The 17548-nt window shown below is 29.2% G+C and overlaps 1 protein-coding gene across 1 annotated transcript in view; it reads left to right on the top strand.

Annotated features, from left to right (window-relative positions):
• Positions 1-17548, top strand: part of LOC145269489 (pleckstrin homology domain-containing family M member 2-like) — a 199812-nt gene that overhangs the window by 154250 nt on the left and 28014 nt on the right. The window contains exons 9-10 of the mRNA XM_080125214.1: positions 6762-6917; positions 11355-11443. Coding sequence (XP_079981340.1) covers positions 6762-6917; positions 11355-11443 — 245 coding nt within the window. The remainder of the gene's footprint in view (positions 1-6761; positions 6918-11354; positions 11444-17548) is intronic.

Below are 17548 nucleotides of genomic sequence, written 5' to 3' on the forward strand. Positions count from 1 at the left end.
CCCAAATATTAAAAATTGCTCTTTAAAAAAAGAAAAAAAAATTGACACATGAATTTTATGTACTTATGTGTTAGGTTTTAAAAACACAGTACATCAAAAATTATGCAAATTCATCAGGCATTTGTTTTTTTGTTTTTTTAAATAAGAAAAAAAACATAACAGCCATTTGCCATCTTATTAAAAAATTAACAACCAAGGGAGATAATTCAAACTTTAATTCAAGCAAGTCATTATAATAATACTAGCTGGAAATTGTTTACCGATCAAATTTGATTTTATTTTATAAAAATTAAAATACTGGATGAATTTGTAAATTTTAATGTACAGTTTTTTATTTAACCTAACAGGTAAGTACATAAGTTTTTGTGCAATTATAATTTTTTAAAATTATGATAAAACCAAAAACTAATAATGATAATAATTATGATTAGCATAACTCGTGGAAATTCCATAGTTTTATCCTTCATTTCTTTTTGAGACCAGAGCCACTTTCACCTGATCACAGATTTGGCCTCGAAAAGAAATAAGACTCAACTCCAAAGTCAGAATTTACCAAACCTTCGTCCACACCATTCACTTTTCTCGCTGCAAGACTGGAGGTATTCAACCATCACTGTATACGCCACATCCTCCATGTCCACTGGCAGCAATTTGTCCCCAACAGTATAATTTGCACTCGTTGCAAGAATCCACTCCCTCCAAAAATCTCTCCTTACCAGATGCTTCATTGGTTCAGCCATGCCCTTCGACGACACCCGGATGACTTCATCTGTGAAGTCATCGATCCTGCTCCACCATTAGGTTGGAAGAAACGTCACAGTGGTCAACTAAAAATTTGACTCATGACAGTGAAGTAAGATGCTGGGTACTTGTATAGTTTAGTCAAGGCATTAAAAAATGAAAATACCGAAAAAAGTTTAAATTGTATGTATCCGTTATAGAACGAAGTTCTCCGAAAAAAAATTTCACTTAATTTCATCAAGTAGTTTTTTTTTTTTTTACAACGAAAAAACATGTTTTTATGAGAGCGCGTTGAAGGCAGCCATCTTGGATTTAAAAAAAAATTTTGTTTGAATTTTATAAATGCCAAAGGGAGATAACTCCAGTTAAAGCGCTGACACCCCTCCCCATCTTTATTACTAACTTTTCTTCCTAAAAATCAAACATTTTGCTCGGTATCATAACAAATTGTTTTTTCGCTGTAAAAAAAATTTTTTTTAAAAATGATGAAATTAAGTGAATTTTTTTTTCGGAAAACTTTGTTCCATAACAGATACATACAATTTAAACTTTTTTCGATATTTTCATTTTTTAATGTCTTGACTAAACCGTACAAGTACCAGATGCTGAACTGATACTGGGCGCTCATCTTAATGGGGTTCATCACTGGAATGACAAGTGACTTACACTGATAACGGAAGCAGCATTGAATTGCCGTGCCTAGTCAGCCATTATTCAGGACGCAATAAACTTGTTGAAAAGAGCCAACCTAACTGACCCAGTATGAATTCCGCAACCATGCTGCCATGTTTGAAAATATTTCCATTCGATAATCGTCCGGTGTAATGCAGACCCCATAATATTACCATGACACACTTTGTTCAAACTGAAACATAATTACTTGCATACTCTGCTAATTTAGTTTCAGAGCAGATCTAGTTATGGCGGATCTATCTCTGAAACCCTGATAGAAGTTTGTGATATACGAGATGTCTTCAATAAGTTTCCAGACATTTTTGTAAAGGCATTTAAAATTGTCATAGACTCTTGAAAATTCAATATGTTATTGCTATACATCTTATGAGATGACCGACCAATTTTTATGATTTGAGGTTCAAATGAACAGCTACAGCAGGAATTGGAATACACCCTACTAAAGTCTGATTGTCACAGCTGGTGAATTTCAAAAATGCAATCTGGACATGCGGACACTTCAGAAGAATGATATGCAATAAAATTCTGTTTTAAACTTGGACAAAATGTCACAGAAGCATATGGAATGCTTCAGACTGCTTTTGGACCATCTTGCATGGATCGATCATCAGTTTTTGAGTGGCAGTGGCATAAAAGATTCAAGGTAGGCAGGGAGTCTGTGAGGAATGAGAGATGTGGAAGGAGTAAGGAAGTTGATTGGCCAAATAAAGAATTTCATGGATAAAGACTGTGGTGTGTCTCTATAGACAAGAAGTGTACAGTTTGATGTCGGTGTGGGAACTTTACACACAATTATTCATGAGGAACTGAAGATGCGGAAGATTTGCACAAAGTTTGTCCCAAGAGTGCTCCATCCTTGTCATAAACTATCTGACAAAGATGGGCATCAAGACAGTTCCTCGCCCTCCCTATAGTCCAGACATGGCTCCCTGTGACTTTTGGTTATTCCTTAATCTCAAAGAAAACCTTAGAGGCTGTCGTTACGAGACAATTGAGGAGATGAAAGAAGATGTGACGATGGTCGATGACACGCTCAGAGAAAAAGACTTCCTTGGGGGTCTTCCAGAAGTTGTTGGAATGGTACAACAAGTGCATTGCAGTCGGAGGAGATTACTTCGAAGAGGACTAGAGTTTCATGTTTGTACTATCAATAAAAGTGCCAATACGGTAAAAGCTTTCTTAGAACTGCACGCCCGTGGAACTCTGTTCCGTCTGCCTGCTTCCCTCCGGACTACAACTTGGATGTCTTCAAGTCTAATGTTAACAAGTTCCTAATGAACCGCCCCCCCTAATTAAACACTTCATAAAATCTCCTCACTAACGTGATGTACTTGCAATAACCCTTATCCCTGAGTGGCTTCCGGGCCTTGATAAGTGGTGATCACTGTGTAAAAAAAAAAAAAAAAAAAAAAAAAAAGAACTTATTTAAGGCTCTCGTATTTCCATTATATGAATGTGAAGCATGGATATTTTTGTGTCAGCTTTAGACAGAACAGATTGTAACAGAGTGCAGGCACGCATGTATGCAAATACGAAAATGTGAAATGACGTCATTGTAAAGGAAAAGATTATAAAAAGGAGAGAGAGAGAGAGAGTATGTTAGAGAAGACGATCACGTGAGATATGTCACAGCCGTAACGAGAAGTCACGCACGGCGGGAGAATGAGAAAATGTCGTTGTTGCACGAAAAAAGTGAGTTTGCGTTATTCTTTGTCTTGGTCTCCTTTGCGATGTAGACTGCTACAACGTGTGGGTTCCCATGTGTAAACGTGGATAACGTTGTTACAGGATATTACATTTTGATCATACACCCGAAGGCTAAGATAGTGTATTTTTGTTGGTTTCGCATTCACTAGCAGCATCAAAATTTTGAAAGAGGGACAAATAAAAACCTGGTCAGAGATAGGTTATTATGGTAGTCAATTTCTAAAAATGATCTAACACATGCCAGCATGTTAAACAGACGTTAAACTGATGATGTAATAATAATGATGATCATCATTATTATTATTATTACATTATTACTAATAATGATCATCATTATTATTATTACATTATTACTAATAATGATCATTATTATTATTATTATTACATTATTACTAATAATGATCATCATTATTATTATTATTACATTATTACTAATAATGATCATCATTATTATTATTACATTATTACTAATAATGATCATCATTATTATTATTATTACATTATTACTAATAATGATCATCATTATTATTATTATTACATTATTACTAATAATGATCATTATTATTATTATTATTATTATTACATCATTACTAATAATGATCATTATTATTATGACATTATTACTAATAATGATCATTATTATTATTATTACATTATTACTAATAATGATCATTATTATTATTATTATTACATTATTACTAATAATGATCATCATTATTATTATTATTACATTATTACTAATAATGATCATCATTATTATTATTACATTATTACTAATAATGATCATTATTATTATTACATTATTACTAATAATGATCATTATTATTATTATTATTACATTATTACTAATAATGATCATTATTATTATTACATTATTACTAATAATGATCATTATTATTATTATTATTACATTATTACTAATAATGATCATCATTATTATTATTATTACATTATTACTAATAATGATCATCATTATTATTATTACATTATTACTAATAATGATCATCATTATTATTATTATTACATTATTACTAATAATGATCATCATTATTATTATTATTACATTATTACTAATAATGATCATTATTATTATTATTATTACATCATTACTAATAATGATCATTATTATTATTACATTATTACTAATAATGATCATTATTATTATTATTACATTATTACTAATAATGATCATTATTATTATTATTATTACATTATTACTAATAATGATCATCATTATTATTATTATTACATTATTACTAATAATGATCATCATTATTATTATTATTACATTATTACTAATAATGATCATCATTATTATTATTACATTATTACTAATAATGATCATCATTATTATTATTACATTATTACTAATAATGATCATTATTATTATTATTACATTATTACTAATAATGATCATTATTATTATTATTATTACATTATTACTAATAATGATCATCATTATTATTATTACATTATTACTAATAATGATCATTATTATTATTATTATTATTACATTATTACTAATAATGATCATTATTATTATTATTATTACATTATTACTAATAATGATCATTATTATTATTATTATTACATTATTACTAATAATGATCATCATTATTATTATTACATCATTACTAATAATGATCATTATTATTATTATTACATTATTACTAATAATGATCATTATTATTATAATTATTACATTATTACTAATAATGATCATTATTATTATTATTACATTATTACTAATAATGATCATCATCATTATTATTACATTATTACTAATAATGATCATTATTATTATTATTACATTATTACTAATAATGATCATTATTATTATTATTATTACATTATTACTAATAATGATCATCATTATTATTATTACATTATTACTAATAATGATCATTATTATTATTATTATTACATTATTACTAATAATGATCATTATTATTATTATTATTACATTATTACTAATAATGATCATTATTATTATTATTATTACATTATTACTAATAATGATCATTATTATTATTATTACATTATTACTAATAATGATCATCATTATTATTATTACATTATTACTAATAATGATCATTATTATTATTATTACATTATTACTAATAATGATCATCATTATTATTATTACATTATTACTAATAATGATCATTATTATTATTATTATTACATTATTACTAATAATGATCATTATTATTATTATTACATTATTACTAATAATGATCATCATTATTATTATTACATTATTACTAGTAATGATCATTATTATTATTACATTATTACTAATAATGATCATTATTATTATTATTACATTATTACTAATAATGATCATCATTATTATTATTACATTATTACTAATAATGATCATCATTATTATTATTATTACATTATTACTAATAATGATCATCATTATTATTATTATTACATTATTACTAATAATGATCATCATTATTATTATTACATTATTACTAATAATGATCATCATTATTATTATTACATTATTACTAATAATGATCATTATTATTATTACATTATTACTAATAATGATCATTATTATTATTATTATTACATTATTACTAATAATGATCATTATTATTATTATTACATTATTACTAATAATGATCATTATTATTATTATTACGTTATTACTAATAAGTATCATCATTATTATTATTACATTATTACTAATAATGATCATCATTATTATTATTATTACATTATTACTAATAATGATCATCATTATTATTATTACATTATTACTAATAATGATCATCATTATTATTATTACATTATTACTAATAATGATCATCATTATTATTATTACATTATTACTAATAATGATCATCATTATTATTATTACATTATTACTAATAATGATCATTATTATTATTACATTATTACTAATAATGATCATTATTATTATTATTACATTATTACTAATAATGATCATTATTATTATTATTACATTATTACTAATAATGATCATTATTATTATTATTACATTATTACTAATAATGATCATCATTATTATTACTAACCAATCTGTTTTGAGCCCATGTTTTTACCATTAGTCAATATACAGAATACGACAATCATATTAATTGCCATATGAATAATAATTTTAACAAATCAATAACTTTTTTAGTAGAAAAAAATGTTGTTGCAAGTCCGTAACTCTCATCCTTTCATGTAAAAAATAAAGAAAAATCGTTTTTGTGTTCGTACCTGTGACAAAAAGAAAATTATCATACACCAAAAATCATGTAAATTGATCATGTAGTATTACTTAAAAAAAAAATTTCTGGCTAAACGATCCTTGACGTTCCATTTTTTGCAAGAGCTGGAATCGCTCCAAGATCCTGTGTCTAGTGATACCATTTTTGCCGAACAAGAGAGATAACTCCAAATCATTCAAATTTTTGCAAGATTTTAGAAAACCATTCTTAACATGATGAGAGGTGAGAGGAGGGGGGCATTGGAAAAACTCAAATCTGCATAGTAATGATTTTCTTTATGAAAATAAAATTATTTAATCAAAAAAAAATTCTTGCTTTTATAAAATCCCTCTTCTTTGAATAACTGTCATTTTGTGTTCGTTTTTCCAGATGTTCATTACACATGAAGGTCAAAATGAAGGTCTTTCAAGTCACATTTGCATTGTCGTCACTGACCATAGTATCTACCTGCTCAAGCAAAATAGTGCTGATCACAGATTCATCAAAGAATCCGTCATTCCTTTCCGGGAATTGGATTACCTTTCAGTGAGTTCGCTTTCTATTTCTTCATTTTAATTTCTTTCTTTTTTTTTTTTTTTCTCTATTTTTCTTCATATTTTTCCTTCTTTTTCTTTTTTTTTTTCCTTTTGACTTTTCTCTTGAATTCAATTTTTTTTCTTTATTTCTTTTTCTTCATTTCCTTTTGCCCGTTTTTTCTCTCCTTTTTTGTTTCCTATTGTTCTTTTTTTTTCTTTTTTTGTTTCCTCTTTTCAGTTTCTTCCTTCATTTTCTTTTTTCTTTTTCTTTCTATATAAATATAATAAAAAGCCCCCTTTGTTTACATGGATACAAAAAAGTCCCTTTGACTGTATAAATATAAAAACATCCTGTTGTCTACATAAATATACAAACTGCATCAATCGCTTTATTGCAGATTAGTAAAATATCAATATTTCACTAAATATATGTCATAAAAAATAAAAATTGTATCGCATGAATTTGAATGAAATTTTAGGAAATAACTAACCTTAAAGCAGTCATTTGATGATACAATATTCATTTTTTTGTGACGTATATTTAGTGAAATATTGATATTTTACTAATCTGCAAAAAAGCGATTGATGCAGTTTAAATGTCCCTTAGTCTACATAAATAAAAAAATAGGTTCCTTTGTCTACATAAATACAAAAATAGGTTCCGTTGTCTACATAAATACAAAAATAGGTTCCTTTGTCTACATAAATACAAAAATAGGTTCCTTTGTCTACATAAATACAAAAATAGGTTGCTTTGTCTACATAAATACAAAAATAGGTTCCTTTGTCTACATAAATACAAAAATAGGTTCCGTTGTCTACATAAATACAAAAATAGGTTCCGTTGTCTACATAAATACAAAAATAGGTTCCGTTGTCTACATAAATACAAAAATAGGTTCCTTTGTCTACATAAATAAAAAAATAGGTTCCTTTGTCTACATAAATACAAAAATAGGTTCCTTTGTCTACATAAATAAAAAAAATAGGTTCCTTTGTCTACATAAATACAAAAATAGGTTCCTTTGTCTACATAAATACAAAAATAGGTTCCTTTGTCTACATAAATACAAAAATAGGTTCCTTTGTCTACATAAATACAAAAATAGGTTGCTTTGTCTACATAAATACAAAAATAGGTTCCTTTGTCTACATAAATACAAAAATAGGTTCCGTTGTCTACATAAATACAAAAATAGGTGGCTTTGTCTACAGAAATACAAAAATAGGTTCCTTTGTCTACATAAATAAAAAAATAGGTTCCTTTGTCTACATAAATACAAAAACAGGTTCCTTTGTCTACATAAATACAAAAATAGGTTCCTTTGTCTACATAAATACAAAAATAGGTTCCTTTGTCTACATAAATACAAAAATAGGTTCCTTTGTCTACATAAATACAAAAATAGGTTCCTTTGTCTACATAAATACAAAAATAGGTTGCTTTGTCTACATAAATACAAAAATAGGTTCTTTTGTCTACATAAATACAAAAATAGGTTCCTTTGTCTACATAAATACAAAAATAGGTTCCTTTGTCTACATAAATACAAAAATAGGTTCCTTTGTCTACATAAATACAAAAATAGGTTGCTTTGTCTACATAAATACAAAAATAGGTTCCTTTGTCTACATAAATACAAAAATAGGTTCCTTTGTCTACATAAATACAAAAATAGGTTGCTTTGTCTACATAAATACAAAAATAGGTTCTTTTGTCTACATAAATACAAAAATAGGTTGCTTTGTCTACATTAATACAAAAATAGGTTCCGTTGTCTACATAAATACAAAAATAGGTTCCGTTGTCTACATAAATACAAAAATAGGTTCCTTTGTCTACATAAATACAAAAATAGGTTCCTTTGTCTACATAAATACAAAAATAGGTTCCTTTGTCTACATAAATACAAAAATAGGTTCCTTTGTCTACATAAATACAAAAATAGGTTCCTTTGTCTACATAAATAAAAAAATAGGTTCCTTTGTCTACATGAATACAAAAATAGGTTCCTTTGTCTACATAAATACAAAAATAGGTTCCTTTGTCTACATAAATAAAAAAATAGGTTCCTTTATCTACATAAATACAAAAATAGGTTCCTTTGTCTACATAAATACAAAAATAGGTTGCTTTGTCTACATAAATACAAAAATAGGTTGCTTTGTCTACATAAATACAAAAATAGGTTGCTTTGTCTACATGAATACAAAAATAGGTTGCTTTGTCTACATAAATACAAAAATAGGTTGCTTTGTCTACATAAATACAAAAATAGGTTCCTTTGTCTACATAAATACAAAAATAGGTTCCTTTGTCTACATGAATACAAAAATAGGTTCCTTTGTCTACATAAATACAAAAATAGGTTGCTTTGTCTACATAAATAAAAAAATAGGTTGCTTTGTCTACATAAATACAAAAATAGGTTGCTTTGTCTACATGAATACAAAAATAGGTTCCTTTGTCTACATAGATACAAAAATAGGTTCCTTTGTCTACATAAATACAAAAATAGGTTCCTTTGTCTACATAAATACAAAAATAGGTTGCTTTGTCTACATGAATACAAAAATAGGTTCCTTTGTCTACATAAATACAAAAATAGGTTCCTTTGTCTACATAAATACAAAAATAGGTTCCGTTGTCTACATAAATAAAAAAAATAGGTTCCTTTGTCTACATAAATACAAAAATAGGTTCCTTTGTCTACATAAATAAAAAAATAGGTTCCTTTGTCTACATAAATACAAAAATAGGTTCCTTTGTCTACATAAATACAAAAATAGGTTGCTTTGTCTACATAAATACAAAAATAGGTTCCTTTGTCTACATAAATACAAAAATAGGTTCCTTTGTCTACATAAATACAAAAATAGGTTCCTTTGTCTACATAAATACAAAAATAGGTTCCGTTGTCTACATAAATACAAAAATTGGTTCCTTTGTCTACATAAATACAAAAATAGGTTCCTTTGTCTACATAAATACAAAAATAGGTTCCTTTGTCTACATGAATACAAAAATAGGTTCCTTTGTCTACATAAATACAAAAATAGGTTCCTTTGTCTACATAAATACAAAAATAGGTTCCTTTGTCTACATAAATACAAAAATAGGTTCCTTTGTCTACATAGATACAAAAATAGGTTCCTTTGTCTACATAAATACAAAAATAGGTTCCTTTGTCTACATAAATACAAAAATAGGTTCCTTTGTCTACATAAATACAAAAATAGGTTCCTTTGTCTACATAAATAAAAAAAATAGGTTCCTTTGTCTACATAAATACAAAAATAGGTTCCTTTGTCTACATAAATACAAAAAATAGGTTCCTTTGTCTACATGAATACAAAAATAGGTTCCTTTGTCTACATAAATAAAAAAATAGGTTGCTTTGTCTACATAAATACAAAAATAGGTTCCTTTGTCTACATAAATACAAAAATAGGTTCCGTTGTCTACATAAATAAAAAAATAGGTTCCTTTGTCTACATAAATACAAAAATAGGTTCCTTTGTCTACATAAATACAAAAATAGGTTCCTTTGTCTACATAAATACAAAAATAGGTTCCTTTGTCTACATAAATACAAAAATAGGTTCCTTTGTCTACATAAATACAAAAATAGGTTCCTTTGTCTACATAAATACAAAAATAGGTTCCTTTGTCTACATAAATACAAAAATAGGTTCCGTTGTCTACATAAATACAAAAATAGGTTCCTTTGTCTACATAAATACAAAAATAGGTTCCGTTGTCTACATAAATACAAAAATAGGTTCCTTTGTCTACATAAATAAAAAAATAGGTTCCTTTGTCTACATGAATACAAAAATAGGTTCCTTTGTCTACATAAATACAAAAATAGGTTCCTTTGTCTACATAAATACAAAAATAGGTTGCTTTGTCTACATGAATACAAAAATAGGTTCCTTTGTCTACATAAATACAAAAATAGGTTCCTTTGTCTACATAAATACAAAAATAGGTTCCTTTGTCTACATAAATACAAAAATAGGTTCCTTTGTCTACATAAATACAAAAATAGGTTCCGTTGTCTACATAAATACAAAAATAGGTTCCTTTGTCTACATAAATAAAAAAATAGGTTCCTTTGTCTACATGAATACAAAAATAGGTTCCTTTGTCTACATAAATACAAAAATAGGTTCCTTTGTCTACATAAATACAAAAATAGGTTCCTTTGTCTACATAAATAAAAAAATAGGTTCCTTTGTCTACATAAATACAAAAATAGGTTCCTTTGTCTACATAAATACAAAATAGGTTCCTTTGTCTACATAATTATAAAAAAAATGAAATATATTTTTGATGCTCATTTTACTATTAAAAAATTCATTCAAGTGACCCAAATGGACCCCATATGAAAATCTCTATTCTACAGAATCTCATCAGTGTTTTCTTCTCTATTGTCTTTTCCAGGTGAGCATTAATAGCCAAGTGATCAACATTGTGTGTGCCAACCGCAGGAGACAATTTTGGCTAACAACAGGAAATGAAGAGGTCACAAGGTCAGTAGTTGATTGGGATTTAGATTTTGTGAATGCAGGGGGAATTTTCTCAGAGGTAAACAATCAACTGAAGAAGTCTATTTTCAAAATACTCAACTCTGGTTCCCCAAGACAGAGTTAACTGAAAAAAAAAAACTCTTGAAAAAGTCTTGAAGTTTGTCTGTTCTCCATACAGTTGTAGCAAATCAGAAGTAAAGTTTTCACCAAAAAAAATTACTTTTGTGAATGAATTTAAAAACTATAGTGTTATTCATAAATTAGTAGTATGTTTCGCATTTTAGAAAACATTTTGTAATGCTAAAATTGAAAATCTTTGAAAACCAAGAAATGTTAAGAAAAATATTTATTAAATGATAAAATCATTTTTTTTATATAAATAATGTACAAATTTTCAGTATAGAAACATACCTTTATCAAGGGTAAAAGACTGTCTGTATTAAAATGTTTTATTATTTTCTCTTCATATTCTGGTGGTATTAACCCTAGAAGGGCCGAAGCCCTCGTGGAGAGAGAAATGATGCCTGGTTTCACTGACGATTGTAGTAGTCTTTCAACTTCGATGTATATATGCTAGGTCCAATGGGAATTTTAAATTAGTAGTGTGTTTCACATCTTAGAAAACAATTCGTAATGCTAAAATTGAAAATCTTTGAAAACGAAGAAATGTTAAGAAAATATTTATAATCATTTTTTTTTATATATAATGCCCAAATTTTCGGTATAGAAACAAGCCTTTATCAAATGCAGAAGACTGGCTGCGTTAAAATGGTTTTTTTTCTCTTCATATTCTGGTCATATTAGCAGGGGGGGGGTCGAAACCAAAGTAGGCAGTTTTGGTGAAGAAAGAGAGAAAAAAAAAAGTGGTTGTAGGTAGGCAGGCAGGCTTGAACCCGTAAAATGAAGGAAGAAAAAAAAAAAAAAAACTGACGTCTTTGCTGATGTCTCTACAGTCCAACTGGAAGTTTGGAACGTTGAAATTAAGCAAAGTGTGAAAACTGTACACACAATTATTTGTAAGGAACTGAAGATGCAGAAGATTTGCTTGAATGTACCAGTCCACAACTCCATCCTTGTCACAAACTATTTCACTAAGATGGTTATCAAGACAGTTCCTCGCCCTTCCTATAGTCCAGACCTTGCTCTGTGACTTTTGGTTATTCCCTAAGCTCAAGGAAAACGTTAGAGGCTGTTATCATGAGATAATTGGGGAGATGAAAGAGACAATTGACAGATTCACACAAGAGGACTTCCATAGGGCCTTCCAGAAGTGCATTGTAGCCGGAGGAGATTACTGCAAAAGGGACTAGAGTTTCATGTGTGTATCAATAAAAGTGCCCATACGAAAAAGTCTGGAAACTTATCGAAAACCCCTTGTAGATGTTTTAAACACATTCGCGATATGCTGCAAATAACAATAAAAATTATTTTTTAACCCAGAAACTTAAACTACAAGAACTCAGAAACTTAAACTACAAGAACTCAGAAACTTAAACTACAATAACCCTTCTCTGCCACCAATAGCAATGGCCAGTGACTCCCTGTCTGAGAGTACATCTTTCAAACTGCTTGGCCTAACGTTCACAGGAAACAGGAGTTGGAACAATTATATTGAAAATATTGCCAGGGCCGCTGCAAAAAAGGTAGGCTCTCTCTCTACCGTGCTAGAAAACTACTGACACCTAAAAGTATCCTGTACCTCTATAAGGCCACCATTCGCCCATGTATGGAGTATTGTTGTCACATTTAGGCTGGTGCATCTGCTGCTAGTCTCTCGCTCCTAGACAAGGTTCAAAGGAGAGCCAATCAGATAGGCCCTGAACTGGCATCTAAGCTTCAGCCTCTGTCCCATCGACGAAACGTTGCATCCCTCTGCCTGTTCTACAAGTATTTTAATGGTGAATGCTCTGACGAACTGCAGACACTTGTGCCCCCACGACGTAGACACCCTTGACAAACCCGACAGGCAGCTAAATCCCTCCCCCACACAGTAGAGATCCCTAGCTGTAAGAGAGCCTTCTACTCCAGTAGTTTCTTCCCCAGAACCGCTAGACTCTGGAATTTCATTCCAGGTCCCTGCTTCCCTAACTGTACTGACATGCAAAAGTTCAAGTGTAACATGAACCGACGTCTTGCTGCCCAAATCCCAACATAGTGCCCCAGTAGTTGCTGCCCCTGATAGTAGCCCCCTACACCAAAGTGGCAATGTTGCCTTGTTTGGGGTGAAAATGTAATAAAAAAAAAAACTAATGGCCAGGAAAATAATCTAACACAAGTTATGAGTAGGATTGCCTCCCTTGGATCATTGCATTCTGCTACTTCAATTAACAAAATTTGCTTTGTTTTTAGTGAATAATAAAATTAAAATTTATTCGGCTACAAATATAAACAAAATTAGATAGGGGAAAGAAAGAGGGTTTTTCTTTGTTTGTTGTATAGAAATTCAAAAAATCGAAATATTAAATTTTAAGTGAAACTAATGGTATCTACTTAATTGTGTCACAGTAATGAACACATCCAAAAATTACGAAAAACGATAAGGTAGAAAATTATTAATGAAGACAATTAGTAAAAATTAAGTTTTGCTAAAAATATTTACCTCCCTTTTTGTTAGAATTAGAACTCTCCGATTTTTTTTTTTTTTACAACAAACTCAATTTTTGTTGTCTTTGAAAACTATTTTCATTAATAATTAATTTTCTACCTTATCGTTTTTCATAATTTTTGGATATGTTCATTACTGCAACATGAAAATTCGGTAGATGTCATTGGTTCATCTGAAATTCAATATGTCTTTTTTCGAATTTCACTACAATAACGAAGATGAACCAAAAAAAGAATATTTTTTAATTAAGAACGGATAATTTGACTGATTTCTTGAAATGCCTTAATTTTGAAATGCTACACTAATTGGTAAATGATGGACCACGCATTCACTGATGCGTGTAAGAGATATTTATTTTAGAGAATTTATTTTAGAGATGTATTTTGCAACTTTATTCTGATGACTCAGATAAGTGTATGATTCCTACAAAGGGAAAATCTAAAAAAAATACAAAAATAAGCAACAGTTCAAAAAAAAAAAAAAAAAAAAAACTACTGTAACATTAATAGGTACTTGTACAGTTTAATCAAGACATTAAAAAAATGGAAATATCAAAAGGTTATACTGTATGTATCTGTTTTGAACTGAAGATCTCTGGAAAAAAATTCCACTTAATTTGATTGAGTAGTTTTTTTTGTTTTTTTTACAGTGGAAAAACATGTTTTAATCACAGCACATTAAAGGCAGACATATTGGAATTTTTCTTACTAGTCTCTCGCTCCTTGACAGAGTTCAAAAGAGAGGCGCAAATCTGATATGCCCTAAACTGGTATCTAAGCTTCAGCCTCTGTCCCATCGACGAAACATTGCATCCCTCTGCCTGTTCTACAAGTATTTTAATGGTGAATGCTCTGATGAACTACAAGCACTTGTGCCCCCGCGACGTGAACACCCTCGACAGACCCGACAAGCTGCAAAATCCCACCCCCACACTGTAGAGATCCCTAGATGTAAAAGATCTTTCTACTCCGGTAGTTTCTTCCCCAGAACCGCTAGACTTTGGAATTCCATTCCAGGTCACTGCTTCCCCAACTGTACTGACATACAGAAGTTCAAGTGCAACGTGAACCAACATCTTGCTGCCCAAATCCCTACATAGTACTCCAGTAGTTGTTTGCCCTGATAGTAGCCCCCCTACACCAAAGTGGCAATGTGCCTTGTTTGGGGTGAAAATGTAATTAAAAAAAAAAAAAAAAGTTCTATTTGGAGTTTAGAAACGCTATGGGAGATAACTCCAGTTAAAGCGCCAACACTCCCTCCCCATCTTTAATTCTAGCTTTTTTTCCTAAAAATCGAATCTTTTGCTCGGTAGCATAACAAATTGTTTTTCGCTGTAAAACAAGTGAAATTTTTTCTTGGGAGAACTTCATTCCATAACGGATACGTACAATTTAAACTTTTTTTTCAATATTTTCATTTTTTTATGTCTTGATTAAACTGTACAAGTACCCACTAATAAAAATAACAACAGATCTTATATTTAAAACGATAAAAAAAATTGTACATAAAATCTGACAAGTTTTCGTTGACTACTGATAGTGTTTGTTGTTGTGAGTTAAATCCTTGTTGACGGTTGATCCATGCTGATAATGAGTTAAACCCAAAAACACATGTCCATGGATAAAATTTTATGCTTGTAAAAATATTCAAAATAATATTTAAATAAAAATATGTTTATCTATAAATATAAAAGCGAAAATGTATGTATGTGTGTGTGTTCGCTTTTTCTGTGTGTCTACAAAAGGCTTCTTTCAGAGAAGCGGTCGCTCGCTTCACAACTTTTTAAAACTTTTTATATCGCATATAAATCGTAATATCTCACAGTTAACAACGAAGCTCGCCTGTCTATTTAGTTTGCTCGATTTCGGGAAGATAAATATTCAATATTTGTCGCTCGCCGCATGTGGGTTAGTCTTTTTCCTATAACATCTTGGGGGCGAGGAAAAAAAGCATTCAGCAGTAAATACTATCCCGCAGTCAAACTTGACCTCATTAACTCATTAAAACGGGCACCTGCTGAATCCAAATAATTAAATAAATTCAAACGTGTTTCCGTTAGCATCTCGCGGTGGGGCAATGGTTAACATCGCACATTTTTTTTTTTTTTCACACTTTAATTTACAACTTTGCCTCAACGGTTCGGGTTCGATCCTCATACTTCCTTTTTTTTTTTTTTTTTTTAACCCCCCCCCCAAACACCTGGGCAACGCCGGGTACCCCTCGCTAGTATTTTATAAATAAAAATATGTCCCATTAAAAAAAAAAAAAAAAAAAGAGAGCAACGCAAAAAATACAAGGGAGGTAACTTCTCTCTTCACCGCTTAGCTAAAATTAAAAAAAAAAACTGCTTATTGCTAAAAAATAGCAACAATAGATAAAAATCCGTTTACTAATTTGGATTGCTTAGACTACTGTTCTCAAGTGTTATTTACACAACGTTTGAGCTGATGTAACCGTCAATCTTCTTTGCATGTATATATATATATATATATAATTATGTTATCAAAGTGTAAATCTTTAACAAAGCAAAGCTTATCAAGATAAGAAAAGCTCAAGAGGAGCAAACAATAATATTAAATGAAAGATGAGGAATAAAAGTTATACATAACTTTTTTATATCATCAGAACAATAAGAAAAGGTAAAAGGGAAAATATTAAGAAAAAAAACCTCTTTCGGCCATGGCATTTTGAATCTAAATGCTTTTCATCAGAAAAAGAGAAAGAATTTTTCTTAACTTTTCCTTATTGTTCTTATCTATATATCTATAAAAGTGAAAGTGTCTGTCTGTCTGTGTATCTGTGTGTGTACATTTCCCTACGCAATAACTCTGTCAATTTTAAGTCTACAGACTCGAAATTTGATATACAGGGTACTGAGATTTGGGAAAATCGATGTAATCTGTTTTCGGCCAGAAATTTGGCTGTTAAGGGGTCAAAGTTCAACGATTTGACCTTTGAGAACTCTACCAAACTGCTCCGACAATTTTGAGTCTAAACACTTGAAATTTTAGATATAGGTTCCTTGGACATGGATCTAACTTAATAACTTGATTTGAGTCCAAAACAATAAATTTTAAGGGGTCGTAATAGGGGTCAAAGTTTTAAAAAATTGACCATTTTTTTTTTTTTTTTTTTTTTTTTTGCTCAACATACACCTCCACACACCCGGGCAATGCCTGTCTGAAATGCTAGTGATATAATAAAATTATAAGTAACTATTATTCCTCATCTTTCATTTAATGTGTGTGTGTGTATATATATATATATATATATATATATATATATATATATGTGTGTGTGTGTGTGTGCTTAAATTTAAAATTAATTAGAAACCCCTTTTCCGAGTACAAAAAATTTATCATATATTTGTAAAATTCATAATGTCTTGATATCTCATCATATAATGAGATAGAGCTAAATATAACTGGAAAAAATAAACATTGTCTGGGAACAGCTGTAAATTATTTGGATGACTGTCTGTGTGTATTCTTTATTTGTAATAT

This window comes from Euprymna scolopes, chromosome 45 (genome assembly GCF_053919585.1).
Source record: "Euprymna scolopes isolate OS-2025 chromosome 45, ASM5391958v1, whole genome shotgun sequence".
Classification (NCBI taxonomy): domain Eukaryota; kingdom Metazoa; phylum Mollusca; class Cephalopoda; order Sepiida; family Sepiolidae; genus Euprymna; species Euprymna scolopes.